We start from the raw sequence: 21,393 nt of genomic DNA on the forward strand, positions 1-21,393 counted from the left end.
ATCTTGAATCTCATCATGAGGAAGCAAAACATAAACCTAAATTACAGGAGAGCTGTGATTCCCAGCACTTCAGGAGGCCAAGGCGGGCGAATCACTTAAGGTCAGGAGACCAGCCTGATCCAGATGGTGAAACCCCACCTCTACTAAAAATAAAAAAAATTAGCCGGGTGTGGTGGTACACACCTGTAGTCTCAGCTACTTGGGAGGCTGAGGCGTGAGACTCTGACTTAAAAAAATAAAAATAGAAGACTGGTGGTTGGCAGCATCTAGGTGGCTTCAGGATGGGGCTGGTCACCAGAAAGACCAAGCCAGGATTAGAGGACTGGGACTTTCAGCCCCACCCTCAACTTCCAGGAAGGGGATAGGGGCTGGAGGTTAAGCTAATCACCAATGGCCAATGAGTCCATCAGTCATCCTACATAATAAAGTCATAACAACCCAAAGGACTGGGTCAGGGAGCTGCCAGGGAAGCCGGGCACGGGGTACAGTCCTGTGGTCAGGCTGCTTGGCAAGCTGAGGTGGGAGGATCACTTAAGCCTGGGACATTAAGGCTGCAGTGAGCTGTGACTGTGCCACTGCACTCCAGCCTGGGCAACAGAGTGAGACCCGTCTCTTTAAAAAAAAAGGAAAGAAAAGGAAAAAAGAGAACATTACTGAGACAACTGGTGGAATATGAATATCAACTATGGATCCCACCCACATGACCTTCTCTGATTTTCATAAGTGTACTGTGGTTATTGAAGAGAAAGTCCTTGTTCTTAGAAAAAGTATGCTAAAATCTTTTTTTTTTTGAGACGGAGACTCACTCTGTCGTCCGGGCTGGAGTGCAGTGGCCGGATCTCAGCTCACTGCAAGCTCCGCCTCCCGGGTTTATGCTGCCTCAGCCTCCGGAGTAGCTGGGACTACAGGCGCCCACCTGGTTTTTTGTATTTTTTTTAGTAGAGATGGGGTTTCACCGTGTTAGCCAGGATGGTCTCGATCTCCTGACCTCGTGATCCGCCCGTCTCGGCCTCCCAAAGTGCTGGGATTACAGTGCTGGGATCCACCGTGCCCGGCCGCAGTACGCTAAAATTTTTATGGAAAACGGGACACTGTCTCAATACTGCTCTCAAATGGTTCAAAAGAAAAACATTACAAAGAGCATACAGAAGATAAAGCATGTGGGGCAAAGCATAGCAACTGGTGGATTTTGGTAATGTACATACAGGGGGGTCCCATGTACTGATTAAACATCTTCACTCTAAGCGTAAAATTGTATCAAATAAGCCACGATTCCACTTATAGGAATTTAAGAATTAAAGATTTAAAAGCACAAGGACTTTAATAGATATCTGTACACTCATGTTCGTAGCAGCATTATTTGCAATGACCAGAAGGTAGAAACAACCCAAGTGTCCAACAGAGCACTGAAACGAAAACTAAAATTTAGTTTAAACATTTTTTAAAAATAAACACACAGAACAGAATATAAACCACAAACTCAGCCTGTTGCCAAAGGATAATTCTTTCAATGGCCATTATCAAAGCAACAAATACTCTTCACTAGGAGGAAATCCCAAAGATAAGTTATTCAAAGAATGTCATTCTACTTTTTAAAAATATATTTTCAAAACCTAGGAGGCAATGGGGTAGTTATCTTCTACCTTGCATATTTTGAATATTACTGAAATACCTGTATTTTGAGATCCCTTATATGCCACTAGTATTAAGAAGGGGGAAAAAAAGTTAAAATTAGTTAGATAAGCAGACTGAGGTACTTCAGTGAAACTCCCAAAGAATGTATATGGGTCAAGTATCTGTCACTGACCCCAACCAGTGAGGCCAGTATAAGGCAAGCCTCTGTCACCAGAGGGAATGCACAGGCATTCTGGACATTTTGACCCCCTGACCACTTGATCACTCTAGACCGCCCGGGGTTAACCCCAAAACTAGAAAGGAACTGAAAACCTAAGGTCAAGGGATAGGACAATTCACAAAGCCTCAAGCCCACCTTAAAATGACGAAGAGAATCTGCGATGCCTGGAGCAAGCTCCTTATCCACCCAGCCAACCATGACACCGTTGAGCAGGACAGGGTAGCACTCACTGTATGGCCGGTGGGGAGCTCCATCAACGGGAGTGACCCCTGGTAAACGGAACAAACAGCACAATCACATCGGAATGCTTCATCCAACATTCCAGATTCCCTCCAGATGGGGTCAACAGCTGCTGTATCAGTTCAGATATCAAATTATCCTTGTCTCTATAACAGGTACAGGCATTTCTTTTAATTGCACTTCACAGATATTTTAAGCAGGCTTATCAATGCCATTTTTCCAACAACACGTGTTCCCTTTGTGTCTCTGTGTCAACGTTTTGGTAATTCTTGCAATATTTTGAATATTATTATATCTGTTACGGTGATCTGTGATTAGTGATCTCTGATGTTACTACTGTGCTTGCAGATGTGGTAGAAATAGCAAGACAACTAGAATTAGAAGTAGAGACTGAAGCTGTGACTGAATTTCTGCAATCTCATAATCAAACTGAACAGATGAGGAATTGCTTCTTAGAGGATGAGCAAAGAAAATGTCATTTTGTTTTGTTTTTGAGACAAGGTCTTGCTCTGTCACTCAGGCTGCAGTGCAGTGGCATGATCATGGCTCACTGCAACCTCAACCTCCTGGGCTCAAGCAGTCCTCCCACCTCAGCCTCCTGAGTAGCTGACAGGTGTGTGCCATCATGCTTGGCTAATTAAAAAAAATTTTTTTTTGCCGGGCGCAGTGGCTCACACCTGTAATCCAGCATTTTGGGAGGCTGAGGCGGGTAGATCACAAGGTCAGGAGATCGAGACCATCCTGGCTAACACAGTGAAACCTCGTCTCTACCAAAACTACAAAAAATTAGCCAGGCGCAGTGGTGGGCGCCTGTAGTCCCAGCTACTTGGGAGGCTGAGGCAGGAGAATGGCATGAACCAGGGAGGTGGAGCTTGCAGTGAGCCGAGATTATGCCATTGCACTCCAGCCTGGACGACAGAGCAAGACTCCATCTCAAAAAATAAAAAATTTTTTTTTTTTTTGTAGAGACAGGGTCCCCCTGTGTCGCCTAGGCTGGTCTCAAACTCCTGGGCTCAAGCAATCCTCTCGCCTTGGCCTCCCAAAGTGCTGGAATTACAGGCCTGAGCCACTGTGCCCAGCAGAAAACGGTTTTTTGAGATGGAATCTCAAGAAATGAGAAGATGCAGTAAACACTGTTGAAATGACAATAAAGGAATTAGATTATTCCATAAACTTAATTGATAAAATAGCAGCAGGTTTTGAGGGGACTGACTGCAACTTGGAAATAATCCCTTCTGTGGGTGAAATGCTATCAAACAGCATCACATGCTACAGAGAAATCTTTCGTGACAGGAAGATTCAATTGGCGTGGTAAACTTCTTTGTTTAATTTTAAGAAATTGTCACAAGCCATCCTAACCTTCAGCAACCACTGCCCTGATCAGTCAGCAGCCAGCAACACTGAGGCAAGACCTTCCACCAGCAAAAAGATAACAAATTGCTGAAGGCTCAGATGATTTAATATTTTTTTTTAGCAATAAAGTATTCTTAAATTTGAAATATTTACAGCATAGTGTAAACATAAGTTCTATATGCACTGTGGGAAACTGAGAAATTCATGTGGCTCATTTTATTGCAGCGCTCTGGAACCAAACCTGCAATATCTCCAGGGTAAGCCTGAAGGCTTTTGTATTGCTTATAGAAGTTTAAATCGCTTCAGCAAGGACACAGGAAAGAAGTAGCAAGGGAACAGGGGCCTCTGGGAGGGAGCATTTCACTGCATGTCTTTTTAATATTTTGATTCCTAAGCCACGTAAATGCATTAAATGCATTAATCCCCAAAATGTAATTACAGTTGATCCTCATTATGTGAACATTTGCCTGCTTGCTACATTTTATCTATAACCACAAAATTAATACTGGGGATGCTTTCAAAGTCATTTCAGAACATGCAGCAAAAAAATTTGAGTCCCCTGATGCATACGCTCCCCACAGCTGAAGTCAAACAAGACGATGCCATGCTTTCTTGTCAGGTCATGCTGTAAACAAGTGTCCCTTGTCCAGTCTGTTCAGTGGCATGTTTTCAGCTGGTGTGATTTCACTGTTTAAATAATAGCTTCCAGGCCTGGCATGGTGGCTCACACCTTTTAATCCCAGCACTTTGGGAGGCCAAGGCAGAAGGAATGCTTGACGCCAGGAGTTTGAGACCAGCTTGGATAACATAGCAAGACCCCATCTCTACAAAAAAAAAAAAAAAAAAAAAATTGCCTCCAAGTGCAGCACTGAAGTGCTGCCTAGTGTTCATAAATGCAAAAAGGCTGTGATGTGCCTAACAGAAAAAAATGTGTGTTAGATAAGTTTTATAGTTACAGTGCTGTTTGGTTGAGAATTCGGTGTTACCACATGAACAATATATATTTTTAAAGGGTATCTTTTTTTTTTTTTTTTTTTTTTTTTGAGATGGAGTGTTGCCTTGTCACCCAGGCTGGAGTGCAGTGGCATGATCTTGGCTCACTACAAGCTCTACCTCCCAAGTTCACGCCATTCTTCCGCCTCAGCCTCCCAAGTAGCTGGGACTACAGGCGCCTGCCACCACAGCCGGCTAATTTTTTGTATTTTTAGTAGAGACAGGGTTTCACCATGTTAGCCAGGATGGTCTTGATCTCCAGACCTCATAATCCACCTGTCTCGGCCTCCCAAAGTGCTGGGATTACAGGCGTGAGCCACTGCGCTCGGCCTAAAGGGTGTCTTTCAACAGAAACACACAAAAAACAAGGCTACCTATTGATTAGCTAACAAAAATGTTGTAACCTGAGGCTCGAAGGAACCTTACCCTGTATTTCCCCTTGGCACAATGGTTCAATATTCACTGGTGACTTTAAAGACGACAAGTACTACAAATAATGAGAATCATATGAAATTAAGTAAAAAAAAGAACACTCTCCCATGAACCATAAATACATTCTGAAGACATCAAGTGTTTGTTAGAGTGTCACAGTTACCCACTTCGTGTTTCATCTGTCACCCCAATATGAACATCTCTATCGAAAGTCAGGTAGCGATTCTGTCTTCTTCTCCAGTGCCAGAGCGAAAAACCCTTCCCCATCTTTTTCTGCAGGTGGATATATTTTCTACCTCTCCACTTTATTCTTTTCTCCTTTCTACCCTCTCCTGGACTTTGACATTTTGAATCACCAGTAACAAAATTATTTTCCTCGTAGAGGATAAACCTTCAAATTACACTGATTATATCTTCTGAATCTTGAGCATTTCTTGATTACTTTCTGTGGGGCCCTCTTCTTATAGGCCTCTCTCTCTCTCTCTCTCTCTCTCTCTCTCTTTTTTTAAGATGGAGTCTCACTCTGTCACCTAAGCTGGAGTGCAGTGGTGCAATCTTGGCTCACTGCAACCTCCACCTCCTGGATTCAAGCAATTCTACTGCCTCAGCTTCCTGAGTAGCTGGGACTACATGCACATGCCACCACACCCAGCTAATTTTTTTTTTTTTTTTGGTATTTTTAGTAGAGATGGGGTTTTGCCATGTTGGCCAGGCTGGTCTTAAACTCCTGACCTCAAGTGATCTGCACACCTCGGCTTCCCAAAGCGCTGGGATTACAGGCATGAGCCACCACGTCTGGCCAGGCCACTCTAATTGGGAGAAGTACGTTTGAGCAGAACTTTGAGTCAATGCCCTTCTAGTTGCTTGAGAATACCTATCGTCTGATCCCCATGAACTGAAGTTTTACTGTATAAATATTAATCCCACTGGAGACCCTGTCCACAGACCACCAAAGACAGAACATTTCTAGTCTCCAAATCATAATTGGAGAACCCTGGGACTAGAAGACTGCAGAGAAGGCTGACATCTTTAGGTATGAAGGTAAATTCAAACCAAGTATCAAGCCAAGAATTAGACAGCTTTCTAGCCAAAGCAGAGACAGAGACAGCAGCTGTAAGGTTATCAGGAAAAATGGTTATGTATCTGATGACATTAGGGTAGACTGGAAAACCTCCTTTTAAACTGTCCTCCTGCAAACCAACACTATTTTCTACTTAGAAATGCAAAGATCCACCAAGAGATGTAAGGAGAAGTGACCCAAAAAACTACTCAATTGCTTCTGTACTTCCAATATTAACCACTAGTCTATTTCAGATGCTTTGGCATCCTTCTTATTCATTTATTTATTTTTTATTTTGGAGACAGGTTCTCACTTTCTCACCCAGTCTGAAGTGCAGCAGTGGCACAATCACAGCTCACTGCAGCCTCAAATCCCTGGGCTCAAGTGATCCTCACTTCCATTATCTTCTTTTTTTTGTTGTTGAAAGAAAAAACACCTATAACACTTAGTTTCTGCTGTTTTCACTTTCAAAGAATGCACTCAGCCTTCTATAGAGGAGCCAAGAAAGCAGCACAACTCCTGCACAGAAGGGTAAAAACGATTTCTTACAGAAAGTCTCTGCTGAATCTCCAAAAGCAGTACAACTTAACAGGTTAAAAACCACGTAATCTTGGCTGGGTGTGGTGGCTCACAACTGTAATCCCAGCACTTTGGGAGGCCAACGCAGGCACATCACAAGGTCAGGAGATCGAGACCATCGTGGTTAACATGGTGAAACCCCGTCTCTACTAAAAATAAAAAAAAATTAGCTGGGTGTGGTGGCGGGCGCCTGTAGTCCCAGCTACTTGGGAGGCTGAGGCAGGAGAATGGCGTGAACCTGGGAGGCGGAGCTTGCAGTGAACCGAGATCGCGCCACTGCACTCCAGCCTGGGCAACAGGGTGAGACTCCGTCTCAAAAAAACAAAAACAAAAACAAAAACCTCACATAATCACACAAGATGTTTATCACTATACACTACATACCCAAGTTGCAGAGCAAAGCCGCAATAGATGCCGTATACACACACTGTGTGACAACCTCACATACAGCAGTTAGGTGGTTCATCAGGCCACAGGGCTCCCCATCTGGGGTATGCACGGGACAAAGGAAGCCCCAGGACTCTGGCAGCAGCCTGCGTACTGTGGTGGTCCTCATCTTGGCAAAATCAGCCCCTCTGTGCACGCAGCGGAAATGGGAGAGGTAGCGTATGAAGTTCAGCTTGTCAGCCACAACACAAAGTCCAGAATTTTGGAGGAGCCCAAGACCTTAATAAAACAAAAGTCACTCAAAAATGGGCCAATCTTTTAAAAAACGGAAATTTTTGAGGCTTTGTGATGACAAAACCTCAGAGCACTCTACAGATTACAGAATGAATTATTACAACATTTATTCTCCTAGCTCTGATGAGTGGAAAGAGTTCGCAAAAAATATGTAAAATAATCCCCAGATTTCACAAACTGTATGAGCCCCAACTAGTTCCCTATCTCCTCTATGACCTCCTTTGTGGGAGAACATTAAATGAGTTAATAAAATAGCAAGTAGTTAAATTCATCTGAGAGGGTCAGATAATAGACAAGCAACTAAGAAGGCTAATCAAAGAATCGGCATCAGTAACACGAGTTTTTAAAAACAAAAAAAAAGGCTGGGCACAGTGGCTAATGCTATAATCCCAGCACTTCAGGAAGGCGAGGTGGGTAGTTCGCCACAGCTCAAGAGTTCCAGACCAGCCTCAGCAGCATAGCGAAATCCCATCTCTACAAAAAACACAAAAATTAGCCACGTGTGGTGGCTTGTGCCTGTAGTCACAGCTACTCGTGGGGCTGAGGTGGGAGGATCACCTGAGCCTGGGAGGTAAAGGCTGCAGTGAGCCATGATCCTGCCACTGCACTCTAGACTGGGTGACAGACTGAGGCCCTGACTCAAAAAAAAAAAAAAAAAAAAAAAAAAAATTCTGGGTTCCCAATTACCACTTTTTAAGTTTCTAGGGTCATTCTCTTTTTTGTTGAGACAGGGTCTCACTCTGTCACCAAGCTGGAGTGCAGTGGTGCAATCACAGCTCACTGCAGCCTTGACCTCCTAGGCTCAAGCCACCCTCCTACCTTGGCCTCCCAAAGTGTTGGGATTACAGGCATGAGCCACCACACCTGGCCTCTCAGGTCACTCTGAGGCAAGGCAGCTGGTTTAGAGACGGGCATGTACAGCAAAACATGCAGAATTCCTGTTAGGTAAGCCTTCCTCAGAGGTCTAAGTGGTCTTTTCATTTTCTAGAAGGAGGCAGAGAAAATGTATTTGGTTATCTGAATTAAATTTTAGCTATACAGACACCTTGTCTAAAGTCCTTCAGACCAATAGTCATCAAAGTCATAGTTACGAGAAATTTACTTTTTTGGGGGGGGTTTGCTTTTAAAAAGAACCTCTCAAGGACAGGCAAATCTACATTAAGCAAATAGTTTGAAAAACATAACTAAAATGATCTATTTAATTTTACCTGTTTTAGAACGCAGATTCCCAGTAGCAAAAAGGTATTCAAATGGTTTTGTAAGGTCTATTCCCATAGTAAAAATCCTCATCAAATTGTCAGTGTTCACGGAAACATTGGTCTTCTGAGCCTTCTTATCAAAAGCTATTTTAATAGACACTAACCAACCTTCCAGTTTTTCCTGAAATAAGAAAAAAAAATTAATATAAAATAGTATGTGAGCTAGGTGTGGTGGCTCACATCTATAATCCCAGGATTGGGTGGATCGCTTGAGACCAAGAGTTCAACATGAGACTGGGCAAAATGGTGAAACAAAACCCTGTCTCTACAAAAAATGTAAAAATTCGCCAGAAGCGGGTGGGGTGAGGGGGTGGGGCATGCCTGTAGTTCCAGCTACTTGGGAGGATGAGGCAGAAGGATCGCTTGAGTCCAGGAGCCTAAGGCTTCAGGGAGCCACGACTGTGCCACTGCACTCCAGCCTGGGAAACAGGGCAAGACCCTATTCTCAATAAAATAAAATTATTACAAACTTCATATTTATTCCCACGTAATCTGTACAATCTTTAACAAAGGTCCACTAACATACACTGGATATGGAAAACAGCCAAACCAAAAACCTGAAAGAGAGCTTTTCAGGTGCAAAAAGGATAGCTCTTCAATGTCATGCCCTCCTTCACCCATTATATTTGTTACACACCTAAAAGCAATCATGTGAACTACACAGCCCATCTTAGTCTATGCTGCCAACACTCACTGAAATGGTTAAAGCAGCCTGCAATTCCAGAATTACAGCTAGATTGAAGGAATGAGTTCTGGTATTCTGCAGCACTGCAGGTTGAATAAGTTAACTATATTTGTTGTATATTTTCTCACTGCAGCCTCAACCTCCTAGGTTCAAGGGATCATCCTGCCTCAACCTCCTGAGTAGGTGGGACCATAGGTATGTGCCACCATGCTCGGCTAATTTTTAAATTTTTTTTGTAGAGATGGGGGTCTCACTTTGTTGCCTAGGCTGGTCTCAAACTCCTGGGCTCAAGCAATCCTCTTGCCTCGGCTTCCAAAGTGCTGGCATTACAGGCGTGAGCCACCATGCCCAGCCTTATTGTATATTTTCAAAAAGTTAGAAGAGGGGATTTTGAACGTTCACAACACAAAAAAAGGATACATGTTTGAGGTGATGAATGTGTTAACTACTCTGATTTGATCATTATACATTATTTACATACATGGAAATACCACTGCATACCCCATAAATCTGTACAGTTATTGCATGTCAACTAAAAATAAAAGAAAAAAAGACTATACACCATCAGCGCTTCCTACGGGTGGTTCAGAAACCATTGAAAATACCCAAGAGAATGTTTGAAATGGGTTCTCTCCTATATTTGATATTTGGAAGAAAACCTGGAAGAGGTACACAGGTCACTTAATCACTGTATACCTTTTCCAGCAGGCCCCCGAGTCAACACATTAGCCATTGACTATTGATAATCCACCTCTTTAAAGTACCAGTGTTTGAACACTCACACTTGGAAGACCTAACTATTCTTCTAGAAGACAGCACTGGAAGTGCCACATTTCATTTCTGCATATTCTCTGGCACTGACACTGCATTTAATATCACTGTGGTACAGTAATATTAAATTTTCAGTACTTTGAAGGAATAAATTTTGGAGAGGTGTCAGAAGAAGGAATATATTTTATAAAATGTTACAATGAATCTCACAACTGACTACCCATTAGTAGGATTTGTAAGTACACTGCTAAAAATCTGTAATGTACAGATAAGGGAATTACCAGAGAGTGAAGGAAGTTGTTAGTTCACCCAACAAGGGTGCCAGCATAGGTTTGGTCTTTACCAAGTGAACCTAAAGGATCAAGTCTGAATGGAAGAGCCTGGCATCGCTGCTCTACTTCTGCGCGTTGCTGTTTAGATTCCTTTCTTGAGCCTACTTCTTCCTGTGTCATAAACATTTTTATCAGGTGTACACTGAACAGCTTCATGGTCAAGATGGAATAAGAAGCCCTGGATCTTGATAACTGATTTGTTTGTGTTCTGCCTTTTTTCATAACTATGTCTACTTCCTTATTTGGGTTTAAAATCAAAACCGGAAAAGCTAACTCAAGTGTTTTATGGTTTATCTATAAATAATACAGAAAATATAGTTGCTATTTTTCAATTTATGTTGCTCATTTTAATGTAAATAAAATGTGAATTTTTAACAGTCTATAATTCATCTTATGTCATCATGGTCATGTGTCTTCTGAAGATTGTTTTTATTCTCCAAACTCAAAGGTTTAAAAGCTTTAACACAGCTGGTAAGGAAATCAAATACTCAGCAATGAATTCTCTGACAAAGCCCCAATTTTCCCTTTGTTTCTCCTGTTGCTGAAACAGGTCACCTTAGTAATACCTTGCTACAGAAGACTCATTTCTTTTTTTTTTTTTTTTTTGCTGAGACAGGGTCTTGCTCTGTCACTTAGGCTGGAGTGCACTGGCGTGATCACAGCACACTGCAGCCTCCGTCGCCTGGGCTCAAGCAATCCTCTTACCTCAGCCTGCTGAGTAGCTGGGACTACAGGTGTGGCCCACCAGGCCTAGCTAATTTTTTAAAAAATTATTTGTAGAGACGAGGTTTTGTCTCTGGGCTGTTTGCCCAGATTGGTCTCAAACTCCTGGGCTCAAGTGATCCTCCCACCTTGGCCTCCCAAAGTGCTGGGATTACAGGTGTGAGCCACTGCACCAGGCGTTTTTATCTTTTTTCTTTTTGAGATAAGGTCTTGCTCTGTTGCCCAGGCTAGAGTGCAGTGGCATGATCACCCCTTATTGCAGCCTTGACCTCCTGGGCTCAGGGATCCTCCCACCTCAGCCTCCTGAGTGGCTAGGACCACAGTCATGTACCACCATGCCCAGTTAACAGTTTTTCTTGGAGACAGAGTCTTGCTCTGTCACCCAGGCTGGAGTGCAGTGGTATGATCTCAGCTGTAACCTCCGTCTCCCAGGCTCAAGCAATTCTCCTGCCTCAGCCTCCTGAGTAGCTGGGATTGCAGGAGCATGCCAGCGTGTCCAGCCAATTTTTATATTTTTTGTAGAGACAGGGTTTTGCCATGTTGCCCAGGCTAGTCTTGAACTCCTGAGCTCAGAAGATCCACCCACCTTGGCATCTCAAAGTGCTAGGATTATAGACGTGAGCCACCACACCTGGCCACTGCTAATAGTTCTTATTATTTCTGTAGAGATCTCTCTATGTTGTCCAGGCTGGTCTCAAACTCCTCAGGCTCAAGTTACCCTTCTGCCCTGGCCTCCCAAAGTGCTGGGATTACAGGCACGAGCCACTATACCCCCAGTTTCATTTCTTTTTCTTTTCTTTTTTTTCCTAATTAGGAATTGATGTAGAATGAAGACACATTTCTAAGTATGGAATACAATAAGCCCACCATGCTTCGCTTTAAGGAGATGGGAAATGTAAATTAACCTTTACTTGAAAGGTTAATTTGATAACAGACTAAATTAATAAGAGAAAACTTATGCTGCCTGCTTTCAATTTTTGTCAGGAAAATTCTAGGCTGCTGAAATTTTTTAATCTAATTTTATGGACAGAGCAAACAGAAACAAAGATTATTACCTTTCGGGAAGAATGTAAATAAGAATTACTACCTTAGATAAGAAATTAGAAGGCCGGGCATGATAGCTCATGCCTGTAAAGCCAAGGCGGTTGGCTCACTTGAGGTCAGGAGTTTGAGACCAGCCTGGCCAACATGGTGAAATCTTGTCTCTACTAAAAATACAAAAATTAACCAGGCATGGTGGCACGCACCTGTAATCCTAGATACCTGGGAGGCTGACGCAGGAGAATCACTTGAACCCGGGAGGTGGAGGTTGCAGTGAGCTGAGATTGTGGCACTGCACTCCAGCCTGGGAAACAGAGCAAGGCTCTGTCTCAAAATAAATAAATAAATAAAATAAAATAATAAAATAAATAAAATAAAATAGAAGCCAGGCATGGTGGCTCACACCTATAATCCCAGCACTTTGGGAGGCCGAGGCAGGTGGATCACCTGAGGTCAGGAGTTCGAGACCAGCCTGGTTGACATGGTGGAACCCCATCTCTACTAAAAATACAACATATTACCTCTTAGATTACATCGTTTTGGGGATAAGATGCAAAATATAAAATGCCACTGTATCAATATTCTTATGAAATCATTTTTGTGCCATGCCTACTTTATATATACATCTACAGTCCAATTTCACTACTCACAGTAGTTATGCTCTAGTGAACACTGAATTAACACACATGAAACCACAGATCCTGAGGAGAAATAACAGGGCTGGGTTCCTGCAAGTCTCTGGTCATAACATTCTGGTCAATGGATCAATATACAATCTTGTTTAATGCAAGCTTTTGTTGAAAGGCACCTTATTTAACATACCTTGTTAATTAATTAACACTGAACACTAAACAGAACTTCAGTGCTATGCTTACATTATAAATGGCAAAAACTGGCCAGGTGCAGTGGCTCATGTCTCTAATCCTATTACTTTGGGAGGCTGAAATGGGAGGATCACACAAGCCTAGGAGTTTGAGACCAGCCTGTACAACATAGTGGGACCCTGTTTCTACAAAAAAAATTAAAAATTAGCCGGGTGTGGTGGTGAATGTCTATAGTCCCAGCTGCTCAGGAGGCTGAGGTGGAAGGATTGCTTGGCCTGGGAGGTTGAGGCTGAGACCCTGTCTCAAAAAAAAGAGAGAAGTCACCAAGAAGAAGCACGACAATGTGAAAAACACAGCACTGAATACATCTCAAAAAGGACCATCTTTATAGTATGAGCTGAAACAGGAAAGCAGAGCATCACCCTGCCCCACCTCAGCTGGAACATCTGCCTCAGGAGACTCAAATTCTTCACCGCTCTGCTCACGTGTGTGAATAATCATGAAAGCACCGAGTAGTGACATTAGGGTTACAAATGAATTTTAGCCAGTGAGTGAATTCCCAAATACAGAATCTACAAATAATGAAGATCAACCATGTGTATGTATATAGGCCATTCGCTTTTTCTCATTAACACTATGACCAAGATTTGATGTGGTCTTTATATAAAAATACTAAGCAAATTTTCAAACCTGGTGTAAGCTAGGATTTTTGATTCCCTTACTGCTAAATGAACAAACAAAAAAGAGACCACACAAAATGCCCAAACTAGAAACTATAAGTATGCAGAAAATAGTACTGCTGGACAAAGTCACACCATTCCACAAGTGGTACCACTGGCCAAGGATGGACATAGCACGCATTTACCTTCAGAAACATAAGGAAGAGCTGACCCGGTGTAAGGACTTCTTGGTTCACTAAACTATCGGGATTGTCCTCCATGCACTCTCCTTTGGCTAAAGCAAAGAGCTTTCGTGTCATGAGACAAAGCATATAAAACTTTTCAGTATTGGATTTCAAGTGGATACAGATGCACTGGCTGTCAAAACAGAAAAAAAAAAAAAAATTAAAACAATCCAGTTGGTAATACTACTTAATGTTCTATTAAACAAGATCCCCAATTCAAGCTTACTTAACTTTAATTAAATAAAATTAAGCATTCAGTTTTTGAGCTGCACTGGCCACATTTGACGTGCTTATCATGTTGCTTGCGGCTATGTACTGGACAGCACCAGTATGCAGCTGGCTTCTTTAGTAATTATACAGTGGTTATATAAGACAAAGTCCTTGCTTTGGAGAAATAAAGTAACACAATCCCTGCAACTTTCAAACCGTACAGAAATAGAAACGTACATTTGTGTACACAGAAAGTAAAAAAGTAAATGTAAATGAATGAAATGTTCACAATTAGTGAATATAAGAATCCAATGTACTATTTGGACATTATTCTGGAAGTCTGAAATGATTTCAAAACAAAAGTTAAAAAGTACCATAAAATAAAACATGACTACTAAAAAAATACAAGTGAGGAGGGCCACAAAAACAAAGGTAGCCCCCGGCTAGCAAGGACCAGAATTCTACCCCAAAATTCATTCTCATTCCCAAATGACTCACCTGCCCAAACTGCAACCAATACAAAGAACCACTGACAACCCTCCACCCCTCCAAAAACATTTAGGCAAAGCACACATACTTAAACAGGAACTCCGCAGCTTGCTCATTTGGGTACCAGTCAGGAACATTGAGTTTTACTCTGAAGCATTCACCTAGGTAGTTAAGGACCTGTTTTTGTGTCGAACAACCTTCCTCCATTACAATCCTTAACATCTGAGAAACAGAGTTCCTAAGGAAAGAATCATCCTCTTTTCCTTTGATGAGCTCCTGAAATATCTGATAATCAGAAAAGCTGACAAGTGCCTAGAATAGGAAATAAAAGGTTTAATTGCTCACTAATAACTAAAATATTGTATCTATTCAGCAACAATTATCTTCTCTCATTATTTTTAATACCCAAGTAAAATTAGCACTCTGCTATTGCTGAATCAAAGTAAACTCTCTAAAATAAAGTATTCTTTGTATGATAGCCAGACAGCAATATGGCCTCCAGGGTCCTGACCTCCTGGTGTTCACACACATGTGTGGTTTCCTCCCATGCTGAATCAAGGCTGGGCTGCTTGACCAAGAGAATGTGGTGAAAAAGATGATGGGAGACTCCCAGGACTAGGTCACAAAGGGCACTGCAGCTTTTGTCTTCTGCATCTTCTGCCCTCTATTCTCTCAGCTAACTACGTGGAGGAAGACAGCTGCCTCAAGCAGCCTACAGAAAGGGCCATGTAGACAGCAACCCCATGAGGAGACCTCCTGCCAACAACCAGCACTGATTTGCCAGCCATGTGAGTGAGCCACCTTGGAAGTCCTCAAAATGACTGCAGTCCTGTCTGACATCTCCATGCAACCTCCTGAGACCCTGGGCCACAACTGCCCAGCCAAAGCACTCCCAAACTCCCGACCCGCAGAAACTGTGAGAAAGAAAGGTTTATTGATGTTTTAAGCTATTGAATTTTGAAGTAATTTGTTTTAGAGCAGTAGATAACTAGTACAGTATTATTTTAACAAGGAGAATCCATCCAATCTGTACAGGATACTACCGCCAGTGAATTTCTTCATAACAAAAGAATGCATTCATTAAGTCATACCTTAAGTGCAAATCCCAAAGGAAGAAAAAACAGTTCTTTCCGGTAAATAAAGTTCAACATAACAGTGCCATTTTCCAAGTAGTGGAGGTTCATATTGACAGCGGAATGTTCTTCCCTCACACAGTGCATTGAAACTCCTATTGAACCAAACAACAAAAAAATCAGAAACTCATTGGTACTATAATTGTTTCGATCTTTTTTTTTCCTGAACAATCTTACTCTCTTAGACACAATTAAAGCCAAATCACTAAGTTTAGCCAAGACTGGCAATCAAAAATGTTTCTAAACCTCAGCAAACGTCCTCTTGCATGTAAAATCTACCCAGATTGAGAAACACTAATGTAAAACAACTGAAGCTATGAATTTAAGCAAACTTTAAAGTTTCCCTCCAGGACAGAATCCACATCTTTTAGCACCTTTTTTTCCACCTTAAACTGTGGAGTCTGGTCAAGACATGGTGCTTGATCTAAAGGTTCCAATGGAGAAAAGTGGAATTTTAGATTTTAAGTTTATTTCAGTTTCAGGCAAAGATTGCTAAGACATACTACCATCAACTGATGCAAAAGAAAATGACTAGACATTGGGGCATGCTGTTTTTCTAGGTATAGTATGTATGGCTATCATTAAAGTCTGATTTTTAGATCAACTATCAGGACAAATTGTTTAACTGTCAGGGTTACTCAAGAATACAACATGCTGTCAACATGCATTGTCAGAGAGTGCTCAAACAGAGGCCAGGTGGCTGGCAGACAGAGAACCTGAGGGGTGTACCACAGTAGCCTGAACCAGAAGCCATCCAAGACCCACACTCACCTATGGCCAAGCCAGACTAACTTTCATCTTCATAAGTAGTAACAAAAATACACATGCTCTTTCAGTTAGCAAAAGTGAAACATAATAGAAAGTTGGTTTTCCACTATGAAATTTTTGTAAATTTTAAAAAGCTTATAATTGATAAAAATCATATTCAAGGTGGGCAATACCTTGAATATACATATACATGTACTATAATGATTTCCACAACCAAACTGATGAAAACATCAATCACCACCCATAGTTATCATTTGTGTGTATGTGTGCACGTGTGTGTGGTTGAGACACTTAAAATTTACTCATCAAATTTTAAGTAAGCAGTACAGTATTACTATCATCGCCAGGCTGTACATCAGATCCCCAGAACTTATTCATCTTGTAACTGCAAGTCTGTATCCTCTGACTGATATCTCTCCATTTCTTCCTCCATCCCAATTATGAAAACTTAACACAGGAATGCGCAATAGAAAAACAACAAAAAGCAAAAGAAATGCCAGGCACGGTGGCTCATACATGTAATCTCAGCACTTTGGGAGGCTGAGGCGGAAGGACTGCTTGAGTCCAAGAGTTTGAGATCAGACTGGGCAACATGGTGAAACCCCATCTCAACAACAACAAAAAAAATACAAAAATTAGCCAGGCATGGTGGCACACGCCTGTGGTCCCAGCTACTTGGAAGGGTGGGGTGGGAGGATCATCTGGGCCTGGGAAAGTCGAGGCTATGGTGAGCTGTGATCACACCACTCTGCCCTCCAGCCTGGGTGACAAAGTGAGACCCTGTCTCAGAAAAAAAAAAAAAAAGAAAGAAAGAAAGAAAGAAAAAAAAATATCAAAGACTATTTAGATGCATCTACTTAAAAAAAAAAGATTTCAAATTTTCCTTAAAAAACATTCTAATAATCTCCAGAACTTACCATACTGAGTATAACCAGGCCCTCTGGTTTTCCATTTTGGTCTTATCATTGCAATGGGAAAATTTCTCCGAGGCATAATCAACATTCGGATGACTTTTTCAATGCCATTGATTATAAAATAGCCCCCCATTTCCTGCCAAAGAGATGAATTAAAACTTGTTAAACAAAGACACAGGACTAACTGTAGACATGAACCTCATTCCTAGGCAAAGGTAGTACAACACACAGAATAGGAGCACAGAGGCGAAACGTACTATTCACCCCTTAAAAACAGTACACAGACACTGTCTTTGTGTGAATTAACAGTTTTTTCAAGTATATTACAAAGGTCCTAGGGACACAGGAAAAAAGTATGGAAGAAAAACAGGATACTTCTCTCTATCAGACAGACTCAACCTAACTTGCCTTCTGTCCCCTAAAATGACTTCAGTCTTCAAACAACACTAAAAAAAAACTTACTCCAAAGAGGCGTTGAAAGATAAAAACTGTAACCATTCTGCTTCCATACTCAAGTATGGTTTCCCAAATAAGTTCAAACACTTGATTGTATGAAAGTTTTGGAAACCAGAAATTTGGATTAGCTAAATAGAAAAATATTTTTAATAGCTCTGCTCAGTATCACATTTCTGCGATAAAGAGCTACTGTTTACAAATTGCCTACTATGAAACAGGCATATTAGGTACTCTATGTTATCATAACGTTTAATTCCCTTAACAAGGAGTGGGAGAGCTCTTATGCCCATTTGCAGCAGAGGAAACTGAGGCTCAGGGAGATTAACTTCCCCAAACCACAAGACTGATAAGCGGAATAGCTATCTGACACCAAAACCCTCTTCCCACCACATAACACCATCTACCTATTTAGTAGGCACAGTCTGTACGTCTTGATTACCTCAACTCAACACTGCAAAGCCACCTAATACAGCTGAAAGAAATGATGAAGGGAAGGCATGTAAGTCATTTAATATGAGCACAGAATCTTACTGTTGGCAAAGCAGACATTTTTATTTTTTTAGTGACAGGGTCTCACTCTGTCTCCCAGGCTGGAGTGCAGTGGCACAATCATGGCTCTCTGTAGTCAGGCCTCCTGGGCTCAAGCGATGCTCCTGCCTCAGCCTCCCAATTAGCTGGGACTACAGATCCATGCCACTACATGCCCAGCTAAATAGACATTTTTGATGATAGCTTTGTAGATTAAGACAGCTTGAAAAAAAAAAAAAATTCATGGAAGTATGTCTCTATCATTCAGAAAATTAGGGAAAATTCTACCAGTTCTTCCCCCAAACAATAATATTCTCTAATTTTATAGCCATTTTTTCATACTGTCTAGTTTGATGGTCATTCTGGGTCATATACTGTATGCAGGCAAGATACTGATATCTCTTTCACCTATCCAGAAATTGGAGCAGAGAAAGAAAACACTGACACACTTCTTGTCTTCTTACTCCCAACCCAGGCCTTCTCTACTGTCTCACGCCTAGACGCCCGTGATTACCTCTGCCTCCTCATGGTGCTCAATGAGGGCTTGTGGGGGAAGGCTGTGTAAGTTGCAAAGCTTGGATTTCACCATGATGGGAACATAGCCAAGAAACTGCTTAATGATTCCTTTTGAGATTCCATTCACTGCCCAGTTGATATCGGCCTAAATGAAAATGAGAGAAAAAGTTACTTAACGGAAATATCTGCATTTGCGAGAACAATGAGTATTTTCAAAGACTCAGGAAGAAGATCAATTAAATGATTTTATGCCTTAGATTTAGAAGGTGGGATCTCTTAGATAACGGCACCAAGAAAGCAATTTCTGGCATAAACTTTATTAGGCACCCGCCCTACTCCCAAATACGTGCAGTGCTGAGTCACACAGCGTTACTAGTACTCACTGTCAACTTCCCACGGTAGGTACTCCTTCGACCCCGGCATTCTGCTGGATAAACGCTGACCTCTTTGCAGATGGTCCCTTTTGGAACTGTAGGTGGACTGATAACAGCATCCAGAATAGTAAAAGAGATACGCTCATCTTTGAAAGCAAATTCAAAGGGAGGTATAGCCTGAAATGCAATTCACATGATTAAATTGCTTGCATTTCCAAGGCATTTTTTCTCTAAGACTCTTCCAAATCTTGTGTGTTCTACAAACATTGATGCCTATGATGCCATCATGACACACCTAAAAAGGACAGTTAAAACTTCACTAAATACTTAAAACCATAATGCATTATTAGTATAAGATTGTTTTGAGTGACTACATGTGTCAGAGACTGTAGCAGGCTCTAGGGATACAGCTGTGAACAGAACAAAATTCCTGTTCTCTGAACCAAGAGCCTTGTGTATTCTTACCTTGTCTATGTGCATAGCAAGACAAATGGGACTGCTGCTAATAGAGCAAGGATATGGAAACATCCTTTAGGATTCAAGACTAGATGCTTAATGTACAATGGCAACGTCATACTGAAGCCAGAGTCATGCAAAGGAAAAGATGGTGGCCAGGCTGGGTTTCCCCTTCCACAGAAGTTACTTCTTCGTACCATTCTGTGGGGGAAGCTTTGCTCTTCTGAGGAAGGGGCATCACCAAGTTCTCCTATATATTAATTACAAGCAACCTCCTAGCCTTTTCTTAGAATAATGATAATGAGGCCGGGCGCGGTGGCTCAAGCCTGTAATCCCAGCACTTTGGGAGGCCGAGACGGGCGGATCACGAGGTCAGGAGAGATCGAGACCATCGTGGCTAACACGGTGAAACCCCGTCTCTACTAAAAATACAAAAACTAGCCGGGCGAGGTGGCGGGCGCCTGTAGTCCCAGCTACTGGGGAGGCTGAGGCAGGAGAATGGTGTAAACCCGGGAGGCGGAGCTTGCAGTGAGCTGAGATCCGGCCACTGAACTCCAGTCCGGGCGACAGAGCGAGATTCCGCCTCAAAAAAAAAAAAAAAAAAAAAAAAAGAATAATGATAATGAAAAAATGGTGCCAAGAAAGAATACCAAGGAGGTATTCCTCCTTCACCCTCACGTGAGTTAACTGACCTTTTCTAAATTTTAAAATTTTATCTAAAGCTGGTATTATTTTAGAAATTAATATTTTATTTAAAAATAAAAGCCAGATGCAGTAGCTCACACTTGTAATCCCAACATTTGGGAGACCGAGGGAGGAGGGCTACTTGAGCCCAGGAGTTTGAGACCAGCTGGGCCACATAAGGAGACCCCATTTCTACAAAAAATAAAAATAAAAAAATTAGCCAGGCATAGTGGTGCGTGCCTGTGGTCCCAGCTACTCAAGAGGTTGAGGTGGGAGGATCACTTAAGCCTGGAAGGTCGAGGCTGCAGTGAGCTATAATCATGCCACTGCATTCCAGCCTAGGTGACAAAGTGAGATCCTGTCTCAAAAAAAAAAAAAAAAAAAAAGAATGGAGCTTTGCTTTCTCAAGACGCAGGTCCACTATCTAGATCGAAATACAGTGAACTGTTGTTATTCACAATAGTTATGTTCTATACGTTGCCATAAACACTGAATTAGCCAATACTGAACCACTGCTCCTAGGGTAAATACATGGTTAGCTTCCTGCGAGCCTCTGGTCACATTTCATCAACTGATCAATACAGTCTTGCATTATGTGTGTTTCTGTTTAAGGACAGCTTATTTAATATATATTATTGAGTCCGTAACTCATGCCTGAACAAAGCCTATGATTTCGTCCAGTGATCAATACACAACCTTGTATTATGTGTGTTTCTGTTTAAGGACAGCTTATTTAATATACATTATTGAGTCCGTAACTCATGCCTGAACAAAGCCTATGATTTCGTCCAGTGATCAACACACAACCTTGCATTATGTGTTTCTGTTTAAGGACAGCTTATTTAATATATATTATTGAGTCCGTAACTCATGCCTGAACAAAGCCTATGATTTCGTCCAGTGATCAATACACAACCTTGTATTATGTGTGTTTCTGTTTAAGGACAGCTTATTTAATATACATTATTGAGTCCGTAACTCATGCCTGAACAAAGCCTATGATTTCGTCCAGTGATCAACACACAACCTTGCATTATGTGTGTTTCTGTTTAAGGACAACTTATTTAATATATATATATAATTGAGTCCGTAACTCATGCCTGAACAAAGCCTATGATTTCGTCCACTGATCA

General features: G+C 41.7%; 1 protein-coding gene across 3 annotated transcripts in view; it reads right to left on the minus strand.

The window, feature by feature from the left end:
- POLR1B (RNA polymerase I subunit B) overlaps window positions 1–21,393 on the minus strand; it is a 37,009-nt gene that overhangs the window by 11,294 nt on the left and 4,322 nt on the right. For 2 of the 3 annotated variants that reach the window (XM_033175443.1, XM_033175444.1), the window contains exons 2-10: window positions 19,130–19,297; window positions 18,745–18,891; window positions 17,250–17,382; window positions 15,523–15,659; window positions 14,520–14,743; window positions 13,694–13,865; window positions 8,402–8,573; window positions 6,897–7,178; window positions 1,991–2,124 (exon numbers count right to left, since the gene is read on the minus strand). In XM_033175443.1, the coding sequence (XP_033031334.1) occupies window positions 1,991–2,124; window positions 6,897–7,178; window positions 8,402–8,573; window positions 13,694–13,865; window positions 14,520–14,743; window positions 15,523–15,659; window positions 17,250–17,382; window positions 18,745–18,891; window positions 19,130–19,297 (1,569 nt within the window). The remainder of the gene's footprint in view (window positions 1–1,990; window positions 2,125–6,896; window positions 7,179–8,401; window positions 8,574–13,693; window positions 13,866–14,519; window positions 14,744–15,522; window positions 15,660–17,249; window positions 17,383–18,744; window positions 18,892–19,129; window positions 19,298–21,393) is intronic. The other variant, XM_033175446.1, reaches the window with a different exon arrangement.

The sequence above is a fragment of the Trachypithecus francoisi genome, unplaced genomic scaffold (assembly GCF_009764315.1).
Source record: "Trachypithecus francoisi isolate TF-2019V2 unplaced genomic scaffold, Tfra_2.0 Lachesis_group17, whole genome shotgun sequence".
Taxonomy (NCBI): Eukaryota; Metazoa; Chordata; class Mammalia; order Primates; family Cercopithecidae; genus Trachypithecus; species Trachypithecus francoisi.